General features: G+C 46.3%; 1 protein-coding gene across 1 annotated transcript in view; it reads left to right on the top strand.

Annotated features, from left to right (window-relative positions):
* The window catches only part of LOC144177141 (uncharacterized), a 70,823-nt gene that overhangs the window by 50,387 nt on the left and 4,035 nt on the right, over positions 1-16,401 (top strand). The window contains exons 13-14 of the mRNA XM_077705253.1: positions 3,101-3,235; positions 7,181-7,253. Of these exons, the coding sequence (XP_077561379.1) occupies positions 3,101-3,235; positions 7,181-7,253 (208 nt within the window). The remainder of the gene's footprint in view (positions 1-3,100; positions 3,236-7,180; positions 7,254-16,401) is intronic.

Below are 16,401 nucleotides of genomic sequence, written 5' to 3'. Positions count from 1 at the left end.
CTGTGCTTAAAAATCATTTAAAACTCAGAGTGCATCAGCACACATGGACAATGACGCTCATCACACAGGCAATACACAACTTGCATCCCAGTACATCGCACCCTTGGCATCGTTCACTGCGTGGAGATGTGTGATTTTTTTTTTAGACACTTGGGATTCCAATTAGGGTTGGCAAATTACGCGAGAACACGCTAAATATAGTCATTTAAATAAATTCTCAACCCAGCTGTCGCATGAGGCCACCTGCTACGGCAGCATTTACCTGTACCCCGATCATACGACGCTTTCGTGTGCTACCTTGAAAGTCATACTACCGGCGTTCTACTGTAACAGATTAATGCTCTGTTGGGTTTATGCCCTTCCCCTTACTCCATAATGGTCTTTTGCTACTTCTTTGAGGTCCATTATGGCAGAGTGGACATTAATTATGCTCATTTAGCATTGTAGTAGATGTGTGCGCGAACAAAATGTGCCCGAACAAGCTTCACTTGGGTCGGGGGGGATATTCGAGAGGACTGTACCTCTTGGACATCCTTGGGAAAGCTTTGCCAGTGCCTTCAAGTCCCACCCATGAAGTGTGGGGCTTGGTGGCCAACTTTGCCTGTATGCTGCCCTCCCCCACATCAAGATAACATCAACCCTTTGAGGGTCGAATTTTTTCGCCAAATGCGTCCCCCCAGGGTCGATTTTTTTTATGGCTGATTTAAATTCTACGGACGAATCTATATAGAGAAAAAATAATGAAAAATTTTTTGGGAGTGATCGTAAAGTGACAAAAAAAATCATTTGTGTTGTTACATACATGTGGTTTATTATGGCGTTACACAAGAAAAATTCTAAATAAAAATGAGAGAGTAACAAGCCGGCACCTTTTGAGTGAATCAAAATCAGATAGACATCAGTTTCGCGGGTGCGAAAAGCGGGAAGCGCCCGGAGGACGATAGCGAAACCAGCCGCTGCGCGATAGATGGCGCACCACTCATAAAATACAAAAAAAAAAACGAGAAAAGAGCCTCATCAGTTTTGCAGGTGACCTTGGTCTGTGGCAGGCACAAGAAGCGAGAGGCGGCCGGGTTCTCGGTGGGCAATACCCAGCGCGCCCCCTCGTTAGCAGATGCGCAAGCGATAGCCAGCACACCGCTGAAGTAAATCATACAAAAATAAAAAGAAGAGCCATCGCCGCAAGAAAAAAATTTGATGTATTTCCGAAGTGTGGCAGCACATGCCAAGCAAGAGAAGTTGGCAAAAAAGGCACGGTTTTTAAATATACAAGCGATGCCGTACATGTACGTCATTGACCATTTTGAAAGTGTTTGCCGATGCCGTACATGTACGGCCGTGACCCTCAAAGGGTTAAAAAAAACCCTTTCTTATTGGCTTTCAATCTTTGTGACGAAAGCGAAGGCCAATGAGAACTGGCCTTCAGGAGTTGTGCTCAGCTGTTACTTAACTAAGTAAAGGAATGTTTCGTGAATCAGTATTTCAGTGGTGAATTTAGTGTGCCACTTGTTGAATGTGCTGTGTGTAGTGTGCTGGTTCCAGTCGGCCTCACACTACAGCTTTCATCAGCTTCTGCAGGCAGCTCTTCGAAAACAGCCAAGCCAGAAAAAGCTGCTGTTCGAAATAAAAACATACCCTTCCATTGATGCACGCAGACTGCACCGCTGAAAGTTGTTTTTTGAATTGCAATAGTATTACTGATCCTCAGTGTCATGTTTCAGTTCACAATACTATAGATGATTGCGGCAGTAATGCCTTTTGTACTGCTAAAGCATTCACGTAGTTCAGATCAAAATGACAGGGATGGTGATAAGCAGTAATCAGTGCCACAGAGCACTCGCTTCAATGCTTTTGACTTTCCGCAAAACCTCACAGGGCAGTTTAATCCCTGCATCGAAAAGCCTTTGTGTCGCACAGTGCAAGATTCCATGCAAACCTGGTGAGTCTCAGCAGGTACAGTTGAACTTCTTTATAAGAGACACATACCAGGGAACAGTTTCTGTCTCTTACATGAGAGGTCTCTTATAAGCAGGGTACCACGTTTTCACCTACTGATCATACCCTAGTTAAATGTGGGCACCGTATGACTAAAATAAGCTACAAAGAATGCTACAGTATGTTGCAAAAGGTTTATTCTAAGTTATCTTTTGCCCCCAGAATTTATGAAATCGTTCTGAATATTTATTTGCTTCATGACTGTATTTACAGTGTTTTTTACAACAGCTCCTGCAAGCTTTCTTTCACTATTTGTGAAAGATGACTCGTACATTTCAAGTTCACAAGCCTTATGAATAGCCAGAGCGCACAGCTTCTTCCACTGTGTGCTCTGGCTATTCATCATGCTTGCAGGACTCAACATTTGCAGTGCTTCTTGATTGGGAGCTACATGATGGAAAAGCCCACTGCGCACTCCCGGTATTCTTGGCTTGTGCAGAAGCCCACATGCACAGTCACACTCGTACGCATAGTGGTAAGCTTTAAACACATCTGTACATTGCATTTCCATTGTCAGGGCTTCTCGTCGTTTCATAGCTGACTGAACCACTGTGTGTAGTTATAATAAATAACGACTTCTGGCGTCTGTCATCCCCATTGTTTCCACAACGGACACAACTGCAGTTAGAGACTGGTGACAGCACATCTAAATTATTCATGATTGACAATCCAGCGCGCAAAAACACGGCACAAAAAAGAACGAGAGAAAAGCAGCGCTGTCCTGTCTAACTCTCGTTCTTTTTTGTGCCGTGTTTTTGCGCGCTGGATTGTCAATCATGAACATTCACCAACTCGCCCAAATCACAGTCCTCTTGAGCACATTTAAAGTTAAATGTCTGTTACAAGTGAGATTGTTGACCAAAATTCAAGGCTAACGTCCTTTATAACCAGCTATCTTCTACTTGGGATGTCTGTTATAAAAGAGGTCAAATTAATGGGAAAGATAGGGTGGCTATCCATGTGGGTGAATAGTGTCTCTTACACCCAATTGTCTCTTACATCCATGCCTCTTATAACAAGGTTCAACTGTATAAAAAATGCTGCTGTAGGGAATTGCGCCGGCAATCTCTTCAGCCCAACCTCCTGTGTTTCCTGTGCGCACCAGGGGCTGCCCGCTGAGCAGGAGGCCAGGGACGGCTCCGGGGCATCCCTGGCTGAGTGCAGAGCTGCGCTTCCGGGCGTCATGTCGGCGAGCATTGAGAGCTGCCGGGAGTCGTCTTCGGACTCTGGAAAGGAGCAGGTAGGCAGGCACCATCTATGCCAGCATGCTGAGCTCTAGAGCGGACTGTAAGCCAAGTTGATTGTGCCCACAATCACGTGACCAGTGGCTGCTGTCGTATTGTGCATGCAAGGGATAATAGGCTTTGTGTGTGCAGCAAAACATTCGGCTTAAATCGAGACAAGCCTTCCGCCCGTCTGGTAATTGTTGCTAGCTCGAGGTATTTTAAAAACAGCGAAGGGTGACTATTAATTTTTTATTCTTATGAAAAACTGAAAACTGCCTAACAAGCGTTACCAATCGTATGATTCGTGACGTCACGAGCTATTGTTTGGATAAGTGTAATGGGTGGTGATACCTGTTTTCACGCTTTTGTTATTTTCTGCATTATGAAGCAACTGCTGCGGCTGTATTTCCAGATGCATAACCCACACCCCACATGGTGCCCATGAAAAAAAAAAAAATAGTTGGCCACGCCGTGAACCACTAAAGCAATGTTTAAACCCTAACCCGATTTCTCACACAATTTTTCGACTCCCATGGTGAAATATATTGGCCATGTCTGTATGGAAGCATCATCTGGGGATCCAAAAAAAAAAAGCAGGGCCGTCAAGCTGCCTGCCCTCTCACATCTTCATCTCATTTTTTGCATTGAGGCAGGCATGCTGCAATAAAGACCGCAGTGTCCACAGGACAGTGCAAGGGAGACAACGGAAAGGTGAAATTCACACGGAATTTTTATATGGTGGCGGCTTTGTGCAGGTTGTACCTGCACAGCATATTTTTGCAACCCAGATGTTTTCAAATGTCCCTTCAAGCAGGCATTCGATTAAAAAGAATAAACTTGGGGAATTTTTCAATTGGACACAATTGAATTTCTGGTTCTGTTTTAGTATCCAATCGAAAAGTAACCAATTAGGGCCTGTTGGTTCTTGGAATCACATTGAAAACATTTGTATCACTGAAGCCAATCGGCTGCAATAGGCTCTAGCCCACTGGAGCACCAGCTGCAAATGCCATTGGCCTATCTGGCCACAGCACAGTTGGTTCAGCGAGTTACTCAAAATAATGCCACCCCACTATCGTTGAAAAACCACAAAGCCCTTAATGGCTTCATTGTGCAAGAATAAAAATGTCCATTGGCTGTCCGGTGTATTTCTCGAGTCACAGCTACAAGATTTGAAAATACCGTAATAAGATATTTTACAGTACAGCGATAGTATAATACTTGCCTAGCATGCGTTAGACATTTGCGAAATCAGCAGTAAATAACTGGTCCCAGTTTGTAAACTCGACCTGGTCACATGCGGCTTTTACTGGTACTACTCGCCTTTCCAGCAAATGAAGCCTTGGCTGAAGTGTTTCAATGCAACATGTTGGAGAGAAAAGGCAGCAGGCAGGCAGCAGTTTCATGGGGAGAAGAGAATCCCAGCTGCAGGTCAAAGGCCACTTCACGTTGTGTGAAAACACGAAGAGCTCCACAGGTGATGCCTAAGCTTTAGAACAAATCAACAGTGTGCGGCAAAAAAAAATGGTGGCTGCCTGCTAAAGGGACTGATTGATTGGACGTCCAAGCTCCTGCTCAAGTAACTCATTTCTAAATGTTAGGAGCGTTGTTCAGAAGTTTTCATTGATGTAGTACTTTGGCCAAAAATTATGACACATATTTATAATGTGTGTTTAATGTTTTCTCATTTCTTTTTTAAGCTTGGCAGCTTCAACTCTTGCACATACTGTATCAAGTATGGTACAAAGCTTAGGAATAGGCAGGCAAAGTTGTCACAGCCGCTCGTTCGGTGAGCTCATTGGTCAAAATTTGGAAATAACTGCTCGCAAGAATTATTTCATTGTTTATCACCTTAAGTACGTATGCTATAAAAAATTCCTAAATTCTTAAGTGCTGCGAATGCAGGATCAGACTCGTGGTGTTTTTGTTACAAGTGTTGAGGGCATTTATCACGAGCCAGTGGTTGCAATGATAAATTTTTAGTCGGGCATCAGTCCAATAGTGGACCTCGTGAATGGGATGTATTTAATGAAAACATTGCTCCCCTTATAGCGTGGGCATAGCTTTGGTGTGAATTAAGCAACTCATTTTTTTTACTTTTTTTACGGGGATGGTGACATTGCCTGGACCAAAGAAATAACATCATAGGATACCAAGTGGGGCTGCTTTCAATAGGTATGAACATGCCAGAAAGACGGAAATAGCATGCAATAACATTTGCTTTTGGTACTGAGTTTATGGCTTGGAAAAATTTCATTCTTTTGCTATGTCAATTTGTTTGCTAAAGCAGCTTAACTATATGTGGCAACCAATGTGGGCCGGTACTCTATTTATAGAATTCTAATGCACATGTGCTTTCTATGGCCAAAAAACAAAACTGCAAGATATTTTCAGCACAGGGCAAACTGTTTACGGATATATGAACCTCTCATTACCCAGCTAGGGCCTGATCGCTGTGGAATGGCAGCGTGAACATGTGTCACATCCCCAACTCAGCTGCCCAAAATGGAAAGTGACCTTCTGTGTTGAAACTGTTGGTGTGGGCTGTGCACACAATGCAATGACAGCAATGTGGTGCACGCACTGACATTTACTTGAAAAAAAAAAATGGCCATTTAATCACTCATTACTTGACCTTGTTAGTTGTGCGTGCTAGTTATAGGATTTCTTGGAAGCGTTTATGTGGTGTCGTTTATTTCTCTGCTGCTCGGAGTATACTTTGCTAACAGATAGACGCTTGATTACAGGACACGGGTCCAGTGGCGTGAAATTTAGCACGCCAATTAGTACAGGAGCAGCAAGGCACGAACGATAATATATTCCCATCTTGTGTGTCTATGTGCATAATGAATAGCCTGGCAAAGAAAAAAACAGAAAGCATGGACTTGCGCTGGGACGCACCTCTGCACTGCTTGAATTTCGTTCTATAACTGCTAGCCACTGGGGAGCAGTTTGCTTTCCAGCCTGGCCAGCATTATTTTCTAATTGTGTGCAATAGTGAGGCCTTGTGAAGGAATTCACCAGTGCAGGCAATCAGTGCCGGCATGCAGGTTAAACTAAAGCCACCAGTAGAGTCATTTTATTTCGTGCGGAATACTACAAAAGACGCGGGGCAGTGGTGGCTGCTCTCCAGGTGGCCCCCCCTCAGCTAGCAGGCGGCCCCGCCTGGAGGCGGTCAGCAGTGCTGCGTGGACGCGACAATGGAGGAGTCCAACACTTCACATGTGAATGTGGACTCCTGGCCTGCACAGCCGAGCTAGGAAATGGCGCATTGCTCAGTGCTGTTCGAGGCTTCCCAAAGCACACATCCTGACTTGGGGCCTGGAAGGAATGTCTGCATCTGAAAGAAACATGCGCTGCACCATAGTTTGATGGGTGAACTTATCTGGAAGCGTTGCCAGCAACCACATGCGCAGGACACGTGTCAAGGTCCAGAGACAGGCCCTCTACTTCCCGCAAGACTTGACGACTGTAGGAACTCATTTCAGGCAAGGGCAGTATGCCCACCAGATGTTAGGGGAAGGACGAAGCGGTCCCTTCCCAGCTTAATGGACAACCTTTGATGCCCACAGTGTCGGCACTGGGGCAAACCATGCAATTCTTGCACAGTTGTGAGCCCCGTTGCCAGTGAGTAAACAGTGTGGTACAAAGTGTGGTCAGGGAACAAAAGTGTGCTAAGGACATATTAGTAGAAATTAAGAACAAGGAATGGACGTGGGCAGGGCATGTAATGCGAAGGCAAGATAACCGTTGGTCATTAAGGGTAACAGAGTGGATCCCTGAAAAGGCATGCATGGCAGGGGGCAGCAGAAGGTTAGATGGGGCGATGAGATCAAGAAGTTTGCGGGGATAAGTTGGTCGCAGTTAGCACAGGACCACGATAATCAGAGATCTACGGGAGAGGCCTTTGCCCTTCAGTTGGCAACAGTGTGGGTTTTACGGTATCCCATGTATCACAGATAAGGCCCGAGAAAAAGACCCGGAGCTGCAGGATATCAAGAGGAGCTGCTCCCAAGGTGCCTCGAGAGCTTGGTAAGAGGTACCGCCACTCCTTCGTGTTGTGCTTCCTGGTGCCTGCACGGGCTCGGAACAGGCCTGTGCAGAGGTGTTCGCCTGCTGCATTGGTGGGGCACGGTGGGTTTGGGGACACTGAGAGAGAGCATGTTTGTCATGAGGCATGCAAAGATGCGCAGCGTTGAGAACGGCCACGGCTCATCACCTCCTAGGCAAATGCGGATCTGTACTTGGATTGCAGTTAAACTTCACAGGCACTTGTGAACTACTGCATAGCATCGATAAGTGGCACTGTCGACTGCAAGCGTCCTCCCACCTTAGCTTGAAAATGGGCAAAATCAGAGGAGCATGCGTCGGTTTCATATACATTCGACTCTCGATAATTCCAAGTTGCTTAATTGGAATTTTCAGTTAATTGGAAGTGATGTGCTGGTCCGGGAAATTCGACATGCAATCCAATGGAAGAAATCGCTCGACAATTCAAAGCTAAAACCCATTACATCGGTTAATTGCAAGTGGTTTCGGATAAAAACCATCAACGTGACCGTCACTTCTAGATAAAATTTAAAATCTTCAAGTGCAATAACAGCGCTGTGTTCTGTACTCATGTCTGTGCCATCGCAACTGAGGCTGCGTACAGTTGATAGAGCAGCAGGCCAGTTGAGACCCGTGCCAGCGTGTGCATCTCTCTGGTTTGTGTGTGTGTGTGTGTGCGTGCGTGCGTGCGTGCGTGCGCACAGCATTGTGTGAGCAGTTTGTGGGGTACCTGCCGTGGTGGCTCAGTGGCTAAGGCGTTGTGCTGCTGAGCACGAGTACACGGGTTCGATTCCTGGATGCAGCGGCCGCTTTTCTGATGGAGGCGAAAAGCAAAAACGCCCGTGCGTTCGAGATTTCGGTGCACGTTAAAAATATCCAGGTGGTCAAAATTAATCTATAGCCCTACACTACGGCGCCCTTTATCGCCTGTGTTGCGGCAGCGCGTCGGCGCGTCGAACCCTGCAATCAATCAATCAAATAAATAAATCAAGTTTGTGTGGTGGACGCCTCAGGCTTTGATTTTAAAAGTTAAGTCTTAACTACCATGGCAACCTGCGATGCACGCTCGACTTGGGGGTGAAAGTCAAGATTCTGAACAGAATCAAGAGGGGAGACGTGTTGCAGACTTGTAACAGTGCTGTTACAGTGCCTTTTGTTTATTGGCAAGTTCGGTTAATTACAAGCTTTTCGCGGTCCCCGTGGACTTGGTGTTAACTAGAGCGGGCTGTAGCAGGTGTGGTAAAAGGAGCATTCACCTGAACAAAGTTGGTGCACATTGCAGACTAGTGACGGAAATGAAAAACGGGCATGTGTCCTCCTTGCAGATTCACATGGATTAAAAAGTCCGTCTTTATGGCCCGCGGGAGTCTGCTCACGTGACCAGTTTTATGCTCCGCCACTCAGCAGGGATCGCCCATGGGTACTAAGCCACGACACGATTTGTGCCTGGAAGAATGTGCCTTTAGTTTGTTAGTTTGCAGACTGTACCAAGCTTATAAAACTCTATGAGGTCAAATTAGACCCACGCAAGTGCACATGTGGTGCTTCACTCACTGGTACGCTAGTAGAAAATCATAGGCCAATTAACTGAGATGGGTTTTTTTTTGGGGTCGATGGTTTCAGAGTGCAACGGCTATTTCTTGAAGTAATCTGTGAAGTACTAGTCCGACGTTGATTTAAGCATTTTTTTACGACCGTAAAAACACCAGAAAGCTACAAAATACATCCTTCGTGTCCGTTTCCGTTTATGCAGTGCCAGATATTATAGCGAAGTGTAAGTCGATTACACACCCGGCTCGACGCTCACCTGTTCTTGGCGGAAGGATATGTATATTGAGCACAGGAGCAGCAACGACGTGCACGGTGCAAGCACTCAGCACTCCGTTTCTGGTATAAGAGTTTCAGCAGTTTCATTTGTTTTCTTGGCTGCTGTACCCGAAAGGATTCTTTGCACCCTCCTTTGTGTTTCGAGAGTAGCGTCGACGTTGTTTCCGTTATGCGGTTGTAGCGAACGGCTCACCAAGGGCCCGCCCCGCCGAGACGACGAAGGCGGGAGCTCCTGACGTAGCGCTTGGACGACGCCGGGCACTGCTCGTGATCACTAGGCGCATGCTCAGGTGTGCTCTCGCTGGCTGAATAAATCAGTTGAAGGATTAACGGATATTTTGCTCGCTCTTTAGAAAAAAATTGTCATGTGTCGTACTCCTCAGCATCATTAGCAAGAATAACATAATAAACATCAACTAGGATTACTTGTATGAATCGCCGAGCGGAGTGCTTTGGTGTACTAATCTAATCGAGACACGAGCGTACACTTTGCCGGCGCAGGGAGCTCGCTATGTAGCAACGGTAAAAGTAGGTTACCGTCCATGGTAACTCTCACACATGCAAAGTCGACTCCCGCAATCACGGTATACACAGTACCTCCTACTCAATGTCCGTAAGGACTGAGAAGCTAGCTCAACAACAAAAAAAAAAGCGTCATCGTCTCATGTGCGACTCACTTGCTGTAGTAACCATAGTAACGGGACACTGTAAACAAACGAGGTAGGGTTGAACCGCCGCCGTCGAATCGCAGACCTAGAAGCGAATTCCCGTGGCCAACCATGAAATGAGTGCTTCGCTTCGGACGAAGTTGGACTTCTACGTCATCGCTAGCCGCCAAGCCAGCAAATAGTTCTGTCTCGTCGGGGTAATAACTTTTGTTAGCGCGAATATGCTTACTATTTTTGGACTTCCCTCTAGAAGAACTGTAGAGTAGAATTCAGACACAAACAAAGCCACTTTGGAATCCATCTCAGGGCCCCTTTAAAGGGACTCTGAAGCGAATTTGCCAAGCTCCCGTTTTTGCTTGCACTACGTAGACTGGCTCAAATTAACACACTTTTCATTATTTATCCTGTTGATAAGTAGGTAATTATTTTATAAAGCCCAAAAGAAGAAAAACTGCCATGCGCGGTATGCGGCAGCCGCACCAACTAAAGGCTGTGACGACAGGAGGAGATGCACCTTGATTGGACGATGTCCAAGGTTAGCATTCAAACAAGTGTCAGTTTTGGTTCTGTAAAACAACACGCTTGACATTCGACGGCATCGTTGGATGGGCATTCTCGATATCTTAGTAGTCGTCGTACCGCACTTCTGCCATGTTGTCGGCTGTAAAATGCCAAAGATAAGCCTCCCAGGACGGCTTGGAATCGTAGCAATCACTAGCCGAGGCCTACGCAGTGGATGAACGCCCTCCACGTCCCTGCAGACGCTCAAATGTCATGCGCTTTTCCCCCATCTTTGGAGCTTGCCTCACTCATGCCTGTATCGTAAAAAGCATGTTCGCACCAGGCCAAGGGTCTGCTGATTCTGGCCTGTGCCCACTCCCGCAAACAGTCGGTGCTTATGGCAACAGCACGCCAACGAGAACTCGCTAGCACGTCAGTGTCAGTCTGCGCATGCTCTGCGAACTCACTCGTGGAGCAGGGAACGTTACGGCCCAAAAATGATGAACTCAGTATAGAAAACATTGGCCGAAAACAAAAAAATCAACTTACAAAAAAAAAATGTATCCTCGGGTATTCGAACTTGCAACTTGCAAAATAACATGGCTAGGGCTGCAGACCACTTGGCCACTGGCCAGCTCTGCATGGGTTGGAAATATCAGGTATACAGTCGAGTCCACTTAAAACGATACCATTTGTAACAAACGGACCCTCTGAATCCGGAAAAAAACGTCTGCTGTAGCCGAAGTATGCAGTATCCGACGAGGGGGAAGGGTTATGAGCCCTAAAGTGGGTACTTTGGTCGACATTGCATATGCATAGTACATACACTTTGGTCTTTCTAAACGCCTGCAACACCTCTGCACAGTGTTCGCGTGAGGGCAAAGAATCGCGTAAACACCTAAACACCGTTTCCAAAGCTTAGCCCTGGCACTTGGAGAAGGCCTAGCGCATGCGGTCAAGAGTGTAAAGACGCATGATAAGCTGAGCAAATAAAGCAAAAATATAACTAGGCGCAATTATTAACCAGCTATAAAACATCAGTCGTGGCCATCGACATTAGCTAGGCTCTTTTAAATCCCCTCACGACGAGGCAGGCTTTCCCGAAACCGTTCATCAAACAAATCGGATTGCTGCCTAACGTTCCCTCAAGGCAGCTTCCACATTTTTAGCGATTTTAGTCTGGTCATTGAAACAGCTGTAATGAAATAATCTGATGACGGTCAGCTGTAAAATCGAAAGTTAGACCAGTTGGACTGCGCACGGTTACCGGCAGATAGCACACAATGGATGGGGAACAACCCCCCTACTTGAGGCATTTCTTACCTTTTTCACCGAACGGAATGGGAACGATGCATGCGTGGGAATAATAAAAGCCGAACTTCACTGAACCCGAGTTTTTTATTACATAAAAAAACTGACGAGGGCAGACTCTTTTCCGGGTGCACCACTTCAAGTATTCGATAGCCCTGTTTTCAATCTCACCGGAGTCGCGTTTATCGGCAGCGGCCTTGTTCTTGAAAGTAGAGCGGACTGTCTGCTTAGACAGGCCTGTACTTCTGGCGATGTCGGCCTGTTTTTTCCCATGTTCAACAGCGTTAATAACGCTTAATTTATCCGACAGTGAAATCAGCTACCCTGCTGCTCATGCCGCTAGTCGAACAAAAAAAAGCCACTGGCACTGGCTTGGCTTGGCTGCGCCAATGACCCGACTGCCAGCAATGTTGCCACACATAACAGTTTTCTTGCAAAAATAAACAAAGAAAAAGCACATCGGGTGCCGGGATCGCGGAAGTCCACTATAAACTTTCAGTCGAAACAATTTTCGCCTAAAATTTCGTCTGTTGTAGCCGATAGTCTGCTCTAGCCGGGTCCGTTGTGAGCGGAGTGGACTCCATTTAAAATGCATGGGGACCAGACAAACCAACAGAAATGGTCTGTTGTAACCAAAAGTCCGTTGTTGCCGGATCCGCTGTAACGAGCGTAGACTGTATCGGATATAACAATAAACAGCTATGGCACCGTCCGCTTTTGTATGCTTTCCATGGGAAAATAAACCGCTTATTACAATGCTCCAGTGCCGCGATATCGGATATAACGATTGAATCCGGTTGCAGCAACCACCAAAAATGCGTGCTGCCGCCAGCTCTCCACGCCAACCACGCCGACACCATGCGCCGCGATGTGCCTCACATCCCGTCCACCCCTCAGAAAACGAGTCAACTGCGCAGCTTACGAGGAAGCGAGAGGAGGAGGGGAACAGTTCTCCTTCCAAACACCCCTCCCGATGCTGCCGCAGCCAAAGCAGCAGCCTCGTCCCCGTGGCTGCTGCTTTGAATTTGACTGGGTGCCTCTTCAACTACCTCCGTTTTTCCGTGGATCAGACGTCAGGGCCGGTGTGTTGGAAACGTCTGAGTACCTCACTGATGAGGTGATCGTTGCGTGGATACGTGCTGCGGACAGTGGTGGCAGCGACAACTCTGACGACACGGTTGCACAGCCTACTTGGGTAGCACCTTCGCAGGAGGCCCAATGCATGATAGTCTCTCAGGGTCTTCGTTTCCACCAAGGACCCTTCGCTCAACTAGGTGAAGCCCCTATCGATGGTCTTGATAAAGATGTGTGCCAGCTTCATGTGCAGCAAACAAAGCTGACCGAGTATGGCTTCTTTTCCACAAATAGGTAGCAGTACAACCTTGCTTGCCTGCAAATAAAATGTTCTGAGCTCTGCTCCGTCTTTTTATTTAGCAACCCGCATATAACAATCATCCGTTATAACGATGGGAGTTTCCTTGGCACTTGGATATTGTTTTAAGTGGACTAGACTGTATAATGTATAACCAGTTTACACTTTTATTAAGTTTTAGCATTTCAAGCAGCTTAGGTGTCTATTTGCTGTATAGCGCTCGTGCACTAAGCATCCCCCAAATTTTCACAGTATCGCACGTCTAGCAATTGCATTTCTTAGACAGAAAAGCGTTCGGAGGTGTGTGGTCGTGCTCACCGCTGTGCTGACCCAGCGTACAGAAGTGCTTCCTGCTACCTAGTTTTACGCTGAACGGTAAAAGTTTCAGTTGATTTTATTTTCTTAGTACCTATATTGTCTTTGCTGACTCTTATCCCGCCTTCAAGTGGCCTTAGGTTTTCCTACTAGCGTACCAGTCAGCGAAGCGTCGCATATGCGCTTGTGCAGCGCTTGTGTGGAGCGACCTGGACTTGGAGCTTGATACAGTGTACAAACTAACAAACTAAAGAAATGCACATTCTTCCATTCGCAAACGCGTCATGGCTTAGTTTCAACTGAGCGAATGAATTGCGACGACCCGTCGGGGGTCGGAGGACTAAACGCTGGGCCAACTGACTCTGTCAGAAGCTTCGTCAGCGAGCCGTGCAGTAGCGCAGTCAAGCAAAGTCATTTCCTCCTGACATCACACGAAAACGCCACAGAAAATGGGCGAGGATGCAGAGAGAAGGACAGCAATTTCGAATTGATTTATCTACTAAATACATTTGCGTAAACTCACTCAAAGTGGTCGAAACATGGCCTATGGACTCCGGACAGCAATTTGTGCTAGTAATCCCGCAATGTTTACAAATAGCTTCAGTGTCCCTTTAAAGGCAGGAAAAGTTTCAGCGATGTTAATGTACGTACTATGGAATTAAAATCAACCAAAGCATTTATTGCCAAGTGCAGGAAGTACTTTTTGCATTGGGTGAACTAGCACAGCGGTCAGCAGCACGACCGCATAGTTGTGATTGTTTTTCCTGCCTAAGGAATGCTGTTACTAGAGAAAAGATATTCGTGGGACTTTCGGGGACACTTACTACACAAGTGTTAGTCAAGAAATAGCCATCTAAGCTGCTGGGAATGCCGAAAAAAAAAATAAACAGGTTATAGGATATATACTTTTATTTACATCCCCGATGCACCAGGGCTATGGCCTATTGTCTAAAGCACTGGGTGTGGTCTGTCACAATTAGCAAGTTCGCATCCCCTATAGGGCTTTTTTTTTTTTTTTGTACTTAGGTAATGTTTTCTATACTTCATTCACCATTTTGTGCTGCAACCTTCATTGCTCCACAAGTGAGCTGGTAGATCTCGTCTAGACTGACACTGACGCTGTGGCGAGTTCACGTTGGCGTGGTGTTGACATAAGCACTGACAGTGCTTGCGGGCACAGTGCTGAATCAGCCGATTCTGGGTCTGGTGCGACCACGCCTCTTAGGACACAGGCACGAGCCAGGCAAGCTGCAGAGGTAGTGGCGAAGCGAACTCGCAGTTGAGCATTTTCGATGACGCAGAGACCGTTGAGACTAGTGAACGTTACAATTCCAAGCAGTGCTGGCAGGCTTATGTGACCCATTCTACAGCTGACAATATGGCAGAAGTGCAGTATTGATTCCTGTGATATCGAGAATTCCCAACCAATGATAAGGTCGGATGCCAATCGTGTTGTTGCACAGAGCCGAAACCAAAACTGGTTTGAATTCCAATCTTGGACATCGTCTAATCATATCGCAACTCAAATACGCATCATTACTGTTGGCTTGTTGGGGCCGCCGCAAATGTCGCAAGGTATTTTTTTCTCCGTTCAGGCTTTATAAATTAAATACTGCTTCATTGACCGGATAAACGATGAAAAGTGGGTTTACTCGAGCCAGTCTGTGCAATGCAAACAAAAACAGAAGTTTGACAATCTCACTTCTTGACAATCTCACTTCAGTGTCCCTTTAAAGGGACACTAAAGTGTGGAAACAAGTGGCCCTGTATTAATAGATTAGGGTTCCGAGAATCCAAATTCACTGTTCTCACAACCTGCAGTTGTTTAACCCTTTGAGGGTTTTTGCCGTACGTGTACTGCGGCGGTTTTCCGTCCTGCAAGGTCTTTGCCGTACGGGTACGATTTCAAGCATCCGTTTAAAATCTCGCGCCATATTAACGATGCATGCTCCCTGGAAGGTGCTGCCACCTCCTGGGACTTACAAGAAGTGTTTGAAATTTGATTGTGCTACCTTCTTGCGGTGAAAAACAGAACTCTCTGGCTTCGGCACGTTACGGCGTCTGTACGTGTCAACGCGTTTCGTGGTTTCAGTTTCGCCACGTGATCGCATCGGAGGCGCGCGAAACTTGATCGGCGCTCACTATCAGAGGCGGCGGAAGTTGATTTCGATCTATATTGGCGCTGCTCTTATCTGGTTTATTGCCCACGCTCACTAGGTATTCTCGCCCTCCTTGTTTGGAACTGAAGTAACCTACTCGGAGACTCTGTTGCGGGGGCGGCGGAAGTTGATTTCTATCTATATTGGCGCTGCTATTAGCTTGTTTATCACCGGCGCGCACGAGTTATTCTCACTCTCCTTGTTTACTGAGTTGCCTTCGAGTTCTTCAGATGCACGGCAAAGCGGCGATATGGCCCAACGAACTGCCCGTTCTGATGACACCAACTGCGATGACTCTTCCGACTCTGAGCTTGCTCCTATCACCGAGTCTGAATCAGAAGACAGTCTTTCATCGGAAGAAGACATCTCATTTTCGGACACGTGCTTTACGCAGGCAGACTGCGATAAGGCACTGTGCGTAGACCCGTGTTTCAAGGAATACCACACTGTGAAATACTATTGAACATTTTTCAGTTCTAAGTGATGCTGACCCGAAAATACTGTTCCTGATCATTTTTTACCATTTAATCTACTCTTTAGACATTTTGTACATTCCAAATCCGCAATAAACTAATTTGACCACCAGGGAAAGTTTTTTTCAAAAAAATTCGACCCTCAAAGGGTTAAAATAAGGAAGAAAATGTCAGAAATGTGAAAACAGGTGCCAACTCCCCGCACGCTTTCGGGTACTACGGTTTGTGACGTCACAATATTTGTGCACTGCGAGAACTCATTGGAGAAGCATTTATAAATGTTTTTCCTAATATAAACAGCGCTGATGTGGTTCAGCACGTGAAATAAATTTAAATCAAAGCTTTCTGTGAGCTGGAGTAATTTAATAAATGCAGACAACAGATTTTATGCATTGCGAGACAGGCTGTTTCCCTCACGCTTGTCAGCCATCATGCTGTCCGTTTCGTTAAAAAAAAAAAAGCAATGGTGCGCAATTCGCGAAGTCAGAAATCTACCACGGTGAA

The sequence above is a fragment of the Haemaphysalis longicornis genome, unplaced genomic scaffold, assembly GCF_048455015.1.
Source record: "Haemaphysalis longicornis isolate Haplotype H1 unplaced genomic scaffold, Haemaphysalis longicornis Haplotype H1 scaffold_1, whole genome shotgun sequence".
NCBI classification, from domain to species: Eukaryota; Metazoa; Arthropoda; class Arachnida; order Ixodida; family Ixodidae; genus Haemaphysalis; species Haemaphysalis longicornis.
Note: the sequence above shows the minus strand (reverse complement) of the source record. Positions and strands in the feature narration are given on the sequence as shown.